Here is a 16665-nt window from a genome sequence, read left to right on the forward strand (position 1 = left end):
AAAAAAAAAGTTGCTTAACTTTTCCCCCAACTCTGTCGTGGAGGCAGGACCGGAGGGCGGTGCCTGCACCCTGATTCGCCGCCGGCTCCAGTCTGGAGGCTCGGATTGGCGCGCGAGGTCCGGGGCCGGGAAGAGCGGGCGTGGGGGAGGGGAGCGGCCCTCCCTGCCCGCGGGATCGGCTCGCGCCGGGAGCGGGTTAATTTCAAATCGGGGGCTTGACTGCTCCTGGACGGTCACGTCCCCTCTGCCCGCCCGCCGGCCCGCCAGTCCCGGTCCCGGCGTTTCCCTCCGGCACCCACCTCAGCGCAGCGTAAGGACCGACTGACTGCCCGACACGCGGGCTCCCGGGCCTGAGCGGGGAAGGGTTGCCGAGGAATCCCCGCTCAGCCCCCGTCGGCTCCAACCGTGAGGTGAACTGACAGGTCAGCGGGGCGCAGAGGGACGCGGCGCTCGGCCAGCCTGGCACCGGGAGAGGGCTCGGGAAGGCAGCGGCGGCCGTTTCCCGCCTCTCGCTCCTCCCGGGGCCGCGGAGGGAGGAGCTGAGCTCCCGCGCAGAGGGGAGGGGGCGAGCGAGGGGGAGGGGCGGGGATGCTGTGGTTCCGGGCGCGGGTTTGCCCGCGCTCAAGCCCCGCGCTGATGAGGGGCGGCGCCGACCACGGTCCGGCTTTCCGCGCCAAATTTTTAAATCGAAGGCGGAAGGTCCGGACCCGCCCCTGGCTCCGCCAACCAATCGCAGGACCGCAACCAGCACTCTGATTGGTTGGGAACAGTTGCCCTAGAAACCGCAAAGATGCTGTCCAGGAACTGCCTGGCTGGCGGCGCGCTGACTGGGACCGGGGCGGGGGGAGGGGCAGTTGGCCTGGCGCTAGGGGAAGTGCGCGGGGCGCGGGAGCCTGTGGCGGCAGGGGGACTGTACCTGGTTGCCTTGCTGAGCAAATGCAGCCTTCCATGGTAGGGTCCAACACTGTGGGGTGAACTAGCCGCCTGAATAGCGAGTACATAGCGCTTTAAGGAAGCCGCATCTGTGTAAGGAAGTCTTTTTTTAAAAAAAGTCTTAATCATAAGGCGCTCTTTAAATGCCCAGAATACGTTTGGAGCTTAAGGACTGAATTTGTAAGTTACCTATCAAGCTATTTCCCAAGACTTTACTGCTGAGCCTATGCACGTGTGTGTCAAGGGAGCAATTCAGACATCTAGATGCAGACTTTTATCCAGATACTTAGGGTTGTGGCTGCTTAGCCGGAACCTGGGCTCATGCTCTGAGTACCGAGCTCTGATCTGTGAACAGGTGGGTGCTTGTGCTTGCTACAGTCCAGTCGGTGGGGTCTGGAGAATCGTTTGCCTTCTCTAAAGGTGGGAGAGGGCTGTCACTGGAAATTCTGTGGGTTGCTTGAAGTCTCATGACAGCAGATCGGTTTAGCTGAAGGAATTTACAGGAGTTTGATGGAGTTCTCTGCCCCGTGGGGCTGTCTGTGGTCTGTAATAAAATGTAAATGTAGTTTGTCAGTTTTCTTTAGCCTTTGTTTCAGTAGCCTGTGGCGTCCATGAAGTTATTTTCAACAGATCTACGGCTTTTATTTTTCTTTAACTTTTTCTATTTCCTTTTTTCTTTAAGGATATTAAAATTTTTAATTGTACTACCTGGACTACTTGAACCATCAGGATATTGGGAGGAAATCCAGATTTTTCATTTTTAAAGCAACTCTAAATGTATGAGAAATTTACAGAATGGAGAACGAAAAGGTACCTTTTTAGCTTCAATACTCATGCTTGCAGTTTTAAATGCAACATCATCCTGATTTAGCTCCATGATTTTTCAATATCCAATATCTTACTAATGCCACATCCTTTTTTGGTTAGCCCCTATAAAAACCCAGAAGGAAGGGAAATTTAATTTTTGAAGAGGGGAAAATTACCCAGGATTAATTTTTCTAGTTTTTTATGATTTGGTGGAAATTTCAAAGAGATAAGTAGAGAGAAAAGGTATTTTTAAGAATAATAAAATTTGTTAGTTGCTTTATGATATTTCTGAGAATTCTTGAACAATAGGAATTCAGAAAGGGCATCTGACATGATTTGAGTTTGGATTTCCTGTTAAGATAATTTTCTACCAAACCACCAGTTTCTTTTAAATATAGGGGACACTGTCAGTGGGGGGTATCTTGATTGATGTCCAAATACTGATAGGTTAAAAAAAAATGAAATATGCAAATTTCTTAAAAGTTTTAGATAGTAGTCAAATAAGAGAATTGCTATTGCTTCTGATGGTCAGAGGCAAAGGACAGCAGCCCTGAGAAAAATCCCCTTTTTGGATCAGCACCTCTCAAGTGCACCATCAGGGGAGGGTACCCCCCCCTTGGGTCCATCACACTGACTTCCACCTAAGGGCACCATAGTTGGATGGAGGAGATTCAGATTCAAGTCCTGTGTGACCTCGCTCAGCCTGGGTGTCCTCTTCTGTAGAATAGGACTATAGGATTGGATGAAAACACAAATGGAAAAGCACTTGATAAATCCTAAAGAGTCACAGACATATAAAATACTCCCATTAATCTTTGTTCCTAAAGTCACTGAAGAATTAGTGAATCTCTATTCTTTCGCTTATTGCCATCCTAACCATTTTCTTATAGATATAGATGTATTCTCAGTGTTTCCATTAAAACAGAACAGTTAATGCATAGCAATGCAAGAGGGGGATTGACTGGTCATTGTACATTGTAAATTGTAGACAAACATCTTTTGTTGCTATTAATAAAAACATGATCATAAACTTCCTAATCAAATTTTTTAAAATAAAAAATAAAATAGATACAGGTGGTAGGAATGTGTGAAGTCACCAGTGGCCAAAAGTAGAAGAAACATAGTCTCCATCAGTATTAAGTATGAACTGCTGTTAATGTACCCCCTTGTTTCTCAGTGGCAGTCCAGCCTCCGCCAGGAACCAGCTTTGTGGTCTTAGGTAACTAATTTTACTTCTCTGGGTTCCATTTTCTCTATCTGTAAAGTGAAAAGGTTAAATATTCAAAGAGAAGACTTTTCTGGTCGGAAATGCTGCTCGTAGGCACTCTGGATTTTGCCAACAAGTCTGACTATATGCTAGCCCTCACCCTTGTTTCCTTGACTCTCTGACTTTTCTGCATCAGTGGTATTTTATTGAGTAGCCACTGCATGCAGTCATTGTGCTAGATACAGATGAATGGGACATGTTTTCTGCCGTGGAGACGTTTACTTATTACAGTGTCATAAGTCAAAGTCACTCCGAGGAGTTTGGGATCACTTAAAATTATCAGTCCTATTAAGGGAAGCTAAGTGAAAGGTATATGGGAATGCTCAATCTTTGCAACTTTTCTCTAAGTCTAAAGTTATTTCAAAATAATTTTTTTAAATTATAAGTCTTAAAGTTTTCTTTTTAAATTCTTGGAATATAAGATGACAAGTTTAAGTCCATGCTTTGTTGAAAAGTTAAAAATGGGAGATTTAGCTATTAGAATAGACAAGTGTCAAAGTGATCACTGGAATATAGTCACTACTTTAATCAACTCGACAACTTCACTAGGCATTTTTTCCTTAGCACTATTCTATTTATACAATTTCTAGAGTCAAAAGCTATCTGACAAATCCTTTTTTACAGTGGATTTAATAATTTACTTGTTTTGAACCAGGAAAATCTCTTTTTCGAGCCACATAAAAGGGGACTGGTGAAAACACCTCTGAAAGAATCCACCGCAGCAAATATAGTGTTGGCGGAGATCCAACCTGACTTTGGCCCTTTAACCACACCCACCAAGCCCAAGGAGATCTCCCAGGGAGAACCGTGGACACCAACAGCCAACCTAAAAATGCTAATCAGTGCCGTGAGCCCAGAGATCCGCTACAGAGATCAGAAAAGGGGTTTGTTTGACAACGGAAATGGATTACCGGAGGCCAGAGATTGTTTACATGTAGGTTTTCAGAGGCCTGGGTGGCGACTGGGGGATTTGGGGAGCCGGGGTCGGGGGAGCAGTGTGAAGCATCACCCCCCTCAGAGCCCTGGAGGGGTTTGGACCCCATCAAATACAGCCCTGGGAATTCTGAAGCTGTGACTTACTTATAAACTTCTTCCCTTTCAGATCTGTCAAGCAATTTATCCTGGCTCCACACCTTTTCTTTCCAATTTTGTAGCTATTGAAGCAAACCATGTGTATAAGTGTTAGTCACTGAGCGCAGATGCCCCCAATAAATCTTTATGAATAAGACATTATTTACATCTTTCTTTGTAGGAACACTTATCTGGAGACGAATATGAGAAATCCCAACCCAGTCGAAAAGAGAAAAGTTTAGGACTGTTGTGTCATAAGTTCTTAGCTCGATATCCCAACTATCCCAACCCTGCTGTGAATAACGACATCTGTCTTGATGAAGTAGCCGAGGAACTTAGTAAGTATGCAAAGAGCTCACCGAAATGGTTAATCATTAAAGGGACTTCATAGACTTACTCCTTCAGACCCACGCTCATCTAGCCAGTGTTTGTAATGACACAAGGCCACACAGAAGTTATCCATCTGTAAAGCCCTATTAATTTAAGAATAACTGCATATAGTTTCCAGTCTCAGTTAAGTCTTAAAACAGAAGCAGAAAATCACAATGGAGATTAATCTGACTGCATTTCGAAAACTCTGAAGCTTTAAAGGGAGGCACCATTGTTCTATGACTTGTTTCATAAACAGCTACAACTCTGAACTTGGGTCTTGTTTCTCACTGTGGAGCCAGGCTGTGGAATGGTTTCTTCACAGTTTACAATGAGGATCGGCCTCTGGGCACGGGAGCAGGGCTTTAGCCCTCCCTGCCATTCAGCACTACTCTGAGAACCAGTGCATTTTCTGAATGTTTTGTGTTTGCCAAAAGTTACTGTGTTCCTCTGCCCCCTTTCGCTCCTCTCTTCATAGACTCAAATCTAGTTACAGCTAAAAAGGAGTCTGTGGCAAATTTGGTATACCTTTGGAGTCATGAAAATACTATAATCTGGATCTGTGAAGAGATATACAGGATATTTTAATATATAGCTATCACCCCTGGAATAAAGTTTTGTCCTTCTCATACATGTTTATACATATCAGCTTTATTTCATATTTTAAGAATATGCCATTTAGATTCATCTCTTCACATACACTTCATTGTAGCTATGGAGGATGTACCCTTTAATTCAGCAGGTATCTATTGATCACCTATTATGTGCCAGGCAATGTTGTAGCAGCTGGGATGACATTGGTGAACAGAAAGACAAAAATCCCTGCTCCTGTGGAAGCTGCTTTCTATTGGGGGCAATAGATAATATGCAAAGGACAAAATAAGTAAGTAATTATGATATATGTTAGAAGATAATATGTGCTATGGAAAAAAGAAAATGTAGAGCAAGGTAGAGGGGGATCAGAGTGCTAGGGGTGTGCTTTGCAATTTGAAATTTAATTTTAAATGAAGTGGTCAGGTCAGGCCTTGTTAAGAGGGTGACATCCGAGCAAGGACTCGAAAGAATCGAGGTGGGGAGCTATGAGGACATCTGGGAGACGGATTCCAGCCAGAAGGAGCAGCCCAGCACAAAGGCCTCAGGCAAGGGTATATCTGGCAAGTTCCAGGAACAGCAAGGAATCTCAGCACCTTGTACCTATCATATGACAGCTGTGTGTGTGTGTGTGTGTGTGTGTGTCTGTGTGTGTGCGCGCGTTGGGAACTAATATAAGAAATGGAGTGTAGAGTGTGGGATATAGAGCACTGAAGACTTGATTTTGCCACTTACTGGCTCTGTGCCTTGAGGTGAACAGCTTAGCCAGCCCGAGCCTCTATCTCCTCATCATTAAAGTGTGGATAATAATGCCTACTTCACAAGTTTAGGGTAAAAATGTCCTAAACCTGTATGGCGCAACAGAAGCCCTCAGTAAATGTCACCTTTCTAGTTCATATTAACTATTTGTGCCCTTGGAGAGCAGGAACATGCCTTTCTCATCTTCACACTCTTTGTTGAGCATAAATAAAATTATATAATCCAGAACCTACCGACTAGTAATCCCTGGAAGGAAAAGGTATTCAATTCTATCCACATTACAAAATCTGATCCTAGTAAGGTACAATTGCTCATTCTTTGCAGATGTCGAGCGCCGACGCATTTACGATATCGTCAACGTCCTAGAGAGTCTGCACATGGTGAGCCGGCTTGCCAAAAACAGGTACACTTGGCACGGCCGACACAACCTCAACCAAACCCTTGGGACTTTGAAGAGTGTCGGGGAAGAGAACAAGTATGCCGAGCAGATTATGATGATCAAAAAGAAAGAATATGAACAAGAGTTTGACTTTAGTAAGAATTACCGTATAGAGGATCCGATCATCAAATCAAACACTGGCCAAAACGGACACCCAGACATGTGTTTTGTCGAACTCCCTGGAGTGGAATTTCGGGCAGGTGAGAGCTGCTGTTGAAAAGCTCAGGCGGCAGAGCACCTCTGGGAGGTCTAAAGAAGAGGTTCCTTAGGGAACCACGCTCAAAGCTACTGCTGCTTTTAATGTGAAAATGCTGCACATCAACCATGGCATCAGGTTGTGGTATTTTTAGCCTGGTTACTTTAGAAAGCACTTGTCCCTTCATGAATTTTAATTCTCTAATCCTCTTCCTTCTCCAAAGCCTCTGTAAACAGCCGCAAAGACAAGTCTTTAAGAGTGATGAGCCAGAAATTTGTGATGCTATTTTTGGTGTCAACGCCTCAGATAGTAAGCCTGGAAATTGCTGCCAAGATTTTAATTGGGGAGGACCACGTGGAAGATTTGGATAAAAGCAAGTTTAAAAGTAAGTGGCATGACTGCCCTGGACTTTTGGACCTACTCTTAAATAATAAAATCTCCGTTATTAACTGATTTCCAAATACATTTGTTATATAAACAGATCATATCTAGTTAGGCTTTTGTATCTTCACTTCTCCCCAGAAGCCATGATGATACTGCTTTAGCTGACTTGTAGGATTCAAAGATACGTATATAATTACTCTTATCTGACACTTTGGCTTATACAGTTCCTTAAATGTTACTTCGTTACTGTAACATTGTCTCCATTTTACACATGTAGAATCTGTACTGTCTGAAATCTAAATGAGCAGTAAATTGTAAAGTGGGACTGGAATCCAGGTCTCTGCTCTTTCCAATGACTCTCATATTTGAGGGTGAAAGTAACTTCTAACCCTGTCCCCAGAAGTGACCTGCAGCACAGCTGGTTCGCCATTTTGAAAGTGGTTTTAGCCAGAATATCTGCTCTAAGTTGGAAGGAGACCATAGATTGGGTCCCTAACACAGCTCTACCCTTGCCTCTAGAACAGACTTCGCAGGAACCCCCTCAAAAAGGAGTAGAGAGAGAGTGTAGAAAGGAGTGCTCAGCAGACACCTGAGGGCATTAGCAACCTCCAAGTAGGGCATGAGGCTGGCCTGGACATGGGTCATTCGGGGAACCCAGCTGACTGGTGAGGAACAGCTGCCCCGAGTCACAGTAGAGGCTGGGGGAATGCCTGGGAGCTACCACACAGATCCCTTCCCATCCCTGTGAAGCTGTATGGTGAAGTATATTAAAAGTATATGAAAGTATATTCAGACATCTCCGGTGTCTCTATAAAGACAAAATGAATAGAGATTAAGGCAGTAATGCTGGCAATGGGCTTGGGAGATCTGTCATCTCAAAAAACACATCCCGATACTACTGACGGGCTGCCCGCTTTCTCTGAGCCACCAGACAGTTCTCAGCTCTCCATTTCACTGGTTAGTCACCGCCCTGGAAACTATTCCAGGAACTACAGATGTGTGATTTCCTGATTCCCCAGGGAATTCAGAACCTTCTGGCATGGCTATGAAGGAGGGGCTCAACTTGTAACTTTGTACTGTCAAGCTGAAGTAAAGGCAGACTTTTTGTAGCAAAACTTTTCAAGATATGTAAGATTTATAGAATTAACAAATCTCTGCTTTTCATATTACGTATGGACAGTATGAAAATTTATAAATTTTGATGGGCTATAGAATATTCCATGCTTATGTTATTAAATAAATCTTTTTATAAACTCACAAGCAGGAAAGCAATATATTTATTATCGATACTATATTTCTATTTCTTCATAATCCTGAATCCTCACTACGAGATGCCCAGCAACGGTAAATTTTTATTAGAAAATCTGTAACATGATTCTCAATAGGGTGATCTCATTGAGTCACTTTTCCTTTTCCAACATGTACTTTTGTCATTTCAAAATTCAGTATCATCAGTAACTGTGTCTTTTCAATATTTAAAACTATTTTTTGTTGTTTTAATTAAAGCAGTGTCACTAGCATAACTTAAGAAGAGTCACATTTTTCTCTGACATTGATGGTTAGGATAACTCTTTGAATGTACATGAAGTCCTTATGAAGCAAAGTCCTTTGATCTTTCAATTATTCCATTAAGGGATGTATACACTTTTTTCCCCCCAGCAAAAATTAGGAGGTTGTATGATATAGCTAATGTTCTGAGTAGCCTGGATCTTATCAAGAAAGTTCATGTTACCGAGGAAAGAGGCCGAAAACCAGCTTTTAAATGGACAGGCCCAGAAATCAGTCCAAATCCCAGTGGTATGTATTCGTTTTCTTTCATTCATTGCTTCATTATTTTGAATTAACACACATTTGGAGATATTCTCCCTTTCCCTTCCTACCCACACTCCCACATGTAAAGAACATATATAAGTGATTGAAATGACAATTAAAGATGAGTACCGATATGGAGAATTTAGCTCTTGGCTCCACCAGCAGCCCAAGGTCCATAGCAACTGCACACCCTGTGCAGGAGGTAGAATCTGTATGTGAAAGGATTTGAGAAAGTTGAAAGCATCACGAAGCATAAGCCACTACTGCTGTCGTTATTATGCTGCTCAGTGACCATAACAGAGTCTGTGCTCATGGAGAATATGAAGTGAATTCATTCCAGTATCAATTCTAGTCTCCATCTCAACTCTGGGATTCTGACATTTTGTGTTCCAACAAGATCCCCACACAGAAGTGCTGGAAAGTGGGAAGAACATGGGCTGTGGAAGCAGAGAGAGGCTTAGGTTCCAGTCCCAGCTCTGATACTTACCAGCCTTGTGGCCTTGGGCAGATTACTTCTCCAAGACTGTTTCCTCACCCACAAGTGGGAAGAACAGTGGCACCTTCGTGAGGTTACTGTGATTTTGAATATAACTACAGAGAGAGGTCCTATGGTACAGGGATTCAGAGTGTAGGCTCTGGGCTAGACTGATCAGGTTCATGTCCCAGACCCACATTCTACAAGCTAAGAGACCATGAGTCAGTTATTTAATGTCTGAAATGTCTCTGAAATGGGGATGCATTTCCTGAGAAGTACCTACCCAAGTTGTAGAGAGTGTCTTAGCCTGTTCAGGATGTCATAGCAGAGTACCATCAACTGGGTGGCTTTTAAACAACAGACATTTGGGCTTCCCTGGTGGCGCAGTGGTTGAGAATCCGCCTGCCGATGCAGGGGACATGGGTTCGGGCCCCGGTCCGGGAAGATCCCACATACCGCGGAGCAGCTGGGCCCGTGAGCCATGGCCGCTGAGCCCGCGCGTCCAGAGCCTGTGCTCCGCAACGGGAGAGGCCACAACAGTGAGAGGCCCGCGTACCGCAAAAAAATAAATAAATAAATAAATAAAATAAACAACAGACATTTACTTCTCACAGTTCTAGAGGCTAGGAAGTCCAAAATCAAGGCACCAGCAGATTCAGTGTTTGGTGAGGATCTGCTTTCTAGACAGCCATCTTTTCATTGTAACGTCACGTGGTGGAAGGGACTAGGGAGCTCTGTGAGGTCTCTTTTATAAGAGCACTAATCCTATGCAAGAAGGCTCCGCCCTCCTGAGCATCTCGCAAAGGCCCCCACCTCCCAATACCATCATATTGGACATTAGGTTTCAGCATGTGAATTTGGTGGGTAGGGGAGTGGGGAGGGACACAAACATTCACTCCATAGCAGTGAGGGTCACCATATTTCATCAGATTAAGTCTCCACTGATTCTGAGATGCACAATGTTTTATATATCAATAAGAAAGAAAAATCAGTAACAGTCACACTATAGCACGCCACTGGTTATAAGATACAACGGCTTTCAGAGATGTTAAAGTGTGAAATATTATCTCAGAATTATTTAATAAGATAAACAAGGTTTTGTAGGTGAAGCCCTTAAGACGGTATCTGGCACGTAGTAGGTGCTCTATTAACTGTGGCCAGTTTAATTCCTAAAATCATTTTAGAATCACACTCTGACCTCATACCCCAGAAGGAGGCCGAACCAACTGTGTATTAACACACTGCCCTTTCCTGTTTCAGGTCTTGGCCCAGTGCTTCCTTTTGCTCCCTCTGATTTGGAAGGGAGGCGGTCTTCTAAAGAGAACTGTGCCAAAAACCTCTTTTCCACACGTGGGAAACCAAACTTCACTCGACACCCATCTCTCATCAAACTGGTAAAGAGTATAGAAAGTGATCGGAGAAAGATAAATTCTGCTCCCACTAGCCCTATCAAAACCAACAAAGGTATGTTTACAATCATGTCAGGGCTCTGCTCGGAAGAATTCCTTTTTATCTGACTTTTTAGCTTACTTGATCCCGCGGGACTTGCTAGAGAACTGTTTCAACTTCCATAGTCCCAAACCCACTTGAAGCCTAACTATATATGAATTAAAGGATAAAAAGTGATTTGTGGGGCTTATTGTTTAATTGCTGGGTGATTTTGGGGGGCAGTGCATGTTCCTTTGACCTCAGTGATGTTTCATCTGTGTGAACATGTATTCTTTTGCACTGACCAATCCTCTCCCCCACCTTCTTTTTATTTTACCAGCTGAGAGTTCTCAGAATTCTGTGCCTTTCCCAAGTAAAATGGCTCAGCTCGCAGCTATTTGCAAAATGCAGTTAGAAGAGCAATCAAGGTAGGCAACGCTCTTTAGTAACAGGATGCATTACTTTATTTGCATCGTTAGGATTACTTATTTTACGTAAGAATAGGCACCAGCCTTGGCAACTGGTGAGAGAATCTTTTCTATACGGAATGATTACAGAAACTATCTGCTAGTTTCATAAAAGCATAGCTTCAATCTGGGGCAATCTGAAGTGGTAGAACATTTTAGAGAACATGTTTCCATTGTATCATGTTTTAAATCTTGTCTTTTAGTGAACCCAGAAAGAAAGTGAAAGTACAACTGGCAAGATCTGGGCACTGCAAACCAGTGGCCCCTCTGGACACTCCAGCAAATGCTGAGCTAGAGATGACAGCACCGTCTCTCATCCAGCCCCTGGGGGTGGTCCCCCTCATCCCCAGCCCATTGTCATCGGCAGTGCCCGTGATCCTACCTCAGGCCCCTTCGGGCCCATCATATGCCATCTACCTGCAGCCTGCCCAGGCCCAAACGATGACACCACCCCAAGGCCTGAGCCCCACGGTCTGCCCCACCCCCTCTTCTAACGCTACGAGATCAAAAGGTTCCACGAGATCAAAAGGTTCCACCGATACCACCACAGAGAATGCAGCCAACGATGCACCAAAGACCAGTGCCTCCGCCAGGCCTGGAAGCTTGCTGCCAGGGCTAGAGCGACAAGGTACAAAGAACCGAGACAGGGAGCCTGCTGGAGAAAGAGGCTCAAAGAGGGCAAGCATGCTCGAGGACAGTGGTTCCAGAAAGAAATTTAAAGAAGACCTAAAAGGACTTGAAAATGTCTCTACAGTAAGTACAGCCTTGAACTGTGCAAAGCTTTAGGAGCTCCCCAGTTGATTAGGAGAGAATCTGGTGGCTTGTGAAATTTACCAGAGCAAAGAGCAGTCTCTCAGAAAACAGGGAACTGTTCCTTAGCATCCCATAATCCAAACAAGGCCTCAGACAGCTAATCCCCTTACTGGGATGATGGCAGGGACATTTTTAACCTTTGGAGGAAGGGATTATTTGCTCTGTTTTTAAAGCACTGCAGGTGGTTGTCCTTAAGTCCATTTCTCCGTCACACACTGGAATGCAAACACCTGCCATGAAAGTCTTAAATAATTTACAAGCAGCCGTGACCCCAAATGAATGGACGGACACATAGGGTCCCTTTAACTCCTGCTTTCTGAGTCATTACTTGATATTCGTTTGATGTCATGTAACTGGCATCTGTTGCCTAGAAGAGAAATTGTTCCCCCTGTTTTTACTTTCTACCTAAAATTTAAACCAAAATTTCTATTTTGTGCAAATAGAAAAATCAAACTTAGCTTGGCTCATTTTAGGTATATTTGATGCATTGGTTTCTAGAGATTTTGATGTTCTAGACAATTTTTTTCCTAGATGGAGTTTTATTCAGGAAGGAATGAACATTTACAGGATACCTACCCACATACCATACAGCAGAAATATTAGGCACTTTTACATACATTATCTCATTTTCCTCCCTTAGGACAATTATATATGAAACACAGCATCACCAAATAAACAAACACCACTAAACGTGGAAGCAGAAGTTAATCTCTCATTTTGTCCCTGCTGCTAATTCAAGTTATTTTACTTCCCTTCATCTTGTTTTTCCACATCTATAAAGAATTTGTTCTAAAAAAAAAAGAATTTGTTCTGCCAGTTTTTCCTGATCGTCTGTTGGGTATAAAGAGAATGTGCTTTGGATCAAACCTGTGCTCTGGATCAAACCAAACCCAGCACCTGCCTTTGGGGGTGGTTGCTTTTGAGCACTTTTCCCAGGGCCATATGACAGTTTTTTTGAGGTTAAGTGCATTTATTACATGATGTTTTACATAAAGGGGTTTGTGGTCCTTTTAAGGCACCATAGAAGCTGAAGGGTATTATCTGTAACTGTTGTTATTAAGGAGGCTTTAGAGTTTGTCAAATCTTCCCTGAGGATGGCCTCATGGTAACCATTCAAAACATCCATTATCTTTGCATAGTATCATTTTGCATCTAATATCCATGCTAGGGGGAAAATCACAAGGCTTCCGCTTGATTCGATTTTCTGGGAGGTCCATAATCTCTTTGAGCCAATGGCTATGATTTAATAATGGTCTCCTGTTGCTCACTTAGTTATTCAGGATTAGGGTTTTCACTGGATAGATTTTTCACGTCCCCTGCTTCTTTTTTCATCTCTGACTTCATTTTGACCATTTCTTTTTAGCACGGACTGAGCAGAACAAAGAAAGTGAGAGATTCGTGTGTTCATTCATTACTTCATTCAACAAACATTTACTGAGAATCCACACTTCTAGGGGTGGAGAGAAGACAGTATACAAATAAACACAAACATATCAGGTAGTGAATGATAAGAAATGGTGAAAATAAAACAGCATAGTGTCATAGGAAGAGGGGTAAGAGTGGTAATGTAGGCTCAATGAGAAGATGTACAAGTTGAAATATGTCAAATTCTTTCATCCTGCTACTTTAATAGTTCTAATTTTTTTTTAAAAAAAGGAATTGGCATTATAGGTGAAAAAATTTCGCGATGAATATAGTTTGTAGGAAATGGAAAGATAATTATTATTAGAGTATTATAGGTCTTGCTGGAGATTTGAAAAGAGTTAAACCGGCAACCAGAAAAACTCGTACCATGAGAGAGTACGATTAAAGATAGCAAAGAGCAGCTATTTGTAAAACACCTAAATCTACCCCTTAAAAATTCTTTTTTGCTGCAGTCTTTAAGGAACCTACTAGTAAAGATATTGAATAGAACTAAGCATCTAAGAAACAAAATTGAAAGTCTGTGGTACCCTTTAACATTGTGGATTCTGACCAGACCTATTAACAGCTAGATCAAAGTATAGACTGTTGTTTTGACAGTGGCGAGAAGAAAGATCTGGAGGAAGATAAAAGGAGGGCCCCTAGTTTACAAGACCTGCTTTTTTGCTTTCACCAGTCCTGCTCCTGGTAAGACTGAGCAGACTTTTCAGGCGGCTCAGCCACCCATGTGGACTCTCTCTGTTTGGAAAAGTACAATGATCAGCAGGCATGGTGCAGACACACACAACCCAACACTCTGGCCATTTCGGTTTGGAATGTAACTTTATTCCCTAAAGCTTTTGCTGTATGACAACTGGGCATCTAATATGAATTAATCAGTTCTCTTTTTTATCTGTAATTTTTGAACCCTGGTGCCCTGCCCTTTCATTTGTATATTATAAGGGTGTTTGTTTGGTATCATTTGAACCTAAAGTACTAGGGAAAATAATCTCTAGTTGTATAATTCCTTTGTTCTAAATCAGGAGTCAGCAAAACTTTTTCTGTAAAGGACCAGGTAGTAAGTGTTTTTGGCTTTGTGCACCATATGGTCTCTGTTGCACCTATTCACTCTGCCATTGTTTAAAAAAAAAAAAAAAAAAAGGAATGTATCTGTAGACAATACATAAATGAATGGGCGTGGCTATGTTCCAACACAATTTTATTTACAAAAACAGCCAGGAGGCTGTATTTTTGGCCTATGGTTTGGCGTTCCCTTTCTGTAAATCAACATTTCTTAAAATGTTTTCCTTAAATACCAACACTACCGAAAATTTAGTTGCTGAATAACTTAGGAAATGTTACATGATGCCCCCTTGCCATCATAAAAGTCCCTTAGAAATTCTGTCATAAAGACCTTTTTTCTTTAATTCAGAATTTCCCAAACATATTTGACTGTGATTCGCAGAGTGCCTGCTTGCATCCCATAGGACTAAGAGTCCCTCAGAATATTCTTGGGAAATACCATCCCACACAATTCAAGGACAATCAGATAATAACACAGCAGTGCCTTTACGGTGTCCAGCTGCATTAAACTTGTTCTGACAGTACCACATCATACCAAGAAGTCTGGGAGCAGGACTTAGGGGGTCAGTGGTGAGGGTCAGGGGGGATGTGCTGGGTAAATCCTGCCCTTAAGCAGGTTCAGTGCTAGCTTTAGGACACTTCCTAAGACCACAGATGGCATTTAAGAAACACATGGTTTGTATTATTCAGGACAAGCGTTGGAATGGGAAGGAGGGCTATTGTCTTCAAGGAGCCATTATAGCTGGCCTGCCCGTGGCCCATACCATTGGAGGCTTTAGTCTGATGAGAGAACCACCGAGGGATACTAGTCCCAGAAGAGGCGCTTGGCCATTTTTCTTCCGTATTTGTGTGTAAAATAAACGCTTCCTCCTTGTTTTCTAGACCTTGTTCCCATCAGGATACCTAATCCCTCTCACCCAGTGCTCAACCCTGGGGGCAGAGTCCATTTTGTCTAGTAAAGAAAGCTCAGGTACACTTTCCCCAAACCACAGGATCTACAGCTCCCCAATTGCAGGTGAGTGTACGTAAAACACTGTTCAAATGTGGGTCATTCTCAAGTTCATTCAAGCCTTGTATGCTTCTCGGACAAATGCCTGTGCTTTTAAGATATTCTCCCCCCTTTTCTTTCCAGGTGTTATTCCAGTGACATCATCTGAACTCACTGCTGTTAATTTTCCCTCTTTTCATGTAACACCTTTGAAGCTAATGGTCTCACCAACTTCCGTGGCAGCCGTCCCTGTCGGGAACAGCCCGGCTCTCACTTCGAGCCACCCCGTTCCCATCCAGAACCCGAGCTCAGCCGTTGTAAACTTCACTCTGCAGCACTTGGGCCTCATCTCCCCCGGTATGCAGGTGTCCGCCAGCCCCGGGCCCGGAACCGTTCCTGTGTCTCCAAGAATAGAGGCTGTTAGTGTCACACCAGAAAATGCAGGCACTCAGCAAGGAAGGGCCACCAAGTACGACGTATCAGTCCTGGGCCAGAACCAAACAAATGGACAATCAGTTGCAGTGACAGGGGCACAACAGGTCAGAGTGTTTCCATTTATTTTTTTCCTTAGGTTATTAAGTCCCCAATATCAACATCATGGGAGAGACTCACATTTGCTTTCCTCCTTTGGGAAAAGGAAAAGATGGGAGAGTGAGGAGATTATAAAGGCTTGCCTTCCTTCCAAACCCAGGAAGAGTGCCCAGGGAGTCCATTTTATGGGGTTATCATGAGCTTTTTGGCTCACCTTAGCACAAATAATTGAGAACATGAAACTCATGCAGGCTCAGCCGGCAGATTTCAGGGCATGCTAGGTTCCCATCATGTGACGTGTCCCTCCAGTCCAGTTTTCTAAGGTTGCCAAGTGTACCTGTCTGCGTGGGTTTGACTTTTCTCCATTCTCTTTCCAATCAGCCTGTTCCTGTGACACCTAAAGGGTCCCAATTAGTGGCTGAAAGCTTCTTCCGTACCCCAGGTGGACCAACGAAGCCGACAGGCTCCTCCTGCGTGGATTTCGATGGTGCTAATAACACCTCCATAGGAACTCTCTTTGTCCCACAGCGAAAACTGGAAGTCTCAACGGAGGATGTCCATTAATTGACACATTTGGCCTCGTTTAATCTTCCAGAGTTGTTTAACAGAGATGATGTCCTCAGACTGATTTGGAGAACATGTTCTCTGAAAATGCTGTAAATACGTTGGGAGTTTACTTAATTTCAAAACAGACACTTGTTTTCATACTTATATATCCATACACACATATAAATATATATTTGTATTAAGCTAAGTTCAGCCATCAGTCCTACAAAATAAAAGAACTGAGGTATATTAACTTCTAGGGGGAAAGAGTTCGTTGTTCCAGCTGTGCCTATACTATTATGCCT

General features: G+C 43.3%; 1 protein-coding gene across 1 annotated transcript; it reads left to right on the plus strand.

Moving 5' to 3' along the window:
* The first annotated feature begins 1728 nt into the window (after positions 1-1728).
* Positions 1729-16378, plus strand: E2F8 (E2F transcription factor 8). The gene is made up of 12 exons (XM_059068828.2): positions 1729-1743; positions 3663-3941; positions 4260-4416; positions 6122-6436; positions 6656-6817; positions 8476-8613; positions 10364-10567; positions 10872-10959; positions 11202-11751; positions 15178-15310; positions 15428-15822; positions 16196-16378. Exons 1-12 carry the CDS (start codon positions 1729-1731, stop codon positions 16376-16378), a joined length of 2619 nt encoding a protein of 872 aa, XP_058924811.1.
* The last annotated feature ends 287 nt before the right edge of the window (positions 16379-16665 follow it).

Source organism: Kogia breviceps, chromosome 7 (genome assembly GCF_026419965.1).
Source record: "Kogia breviceps isolate mKogBre1 chromosome 7, mKogBre1 haplotype 1, whole genome shotgun sequence".
Lineage (NCBI taxonomy): Eukaryota > Metazoa > Chordata > Mammalia > Artiodactyla > Physeteridae > Kogia > Kogia breviceps.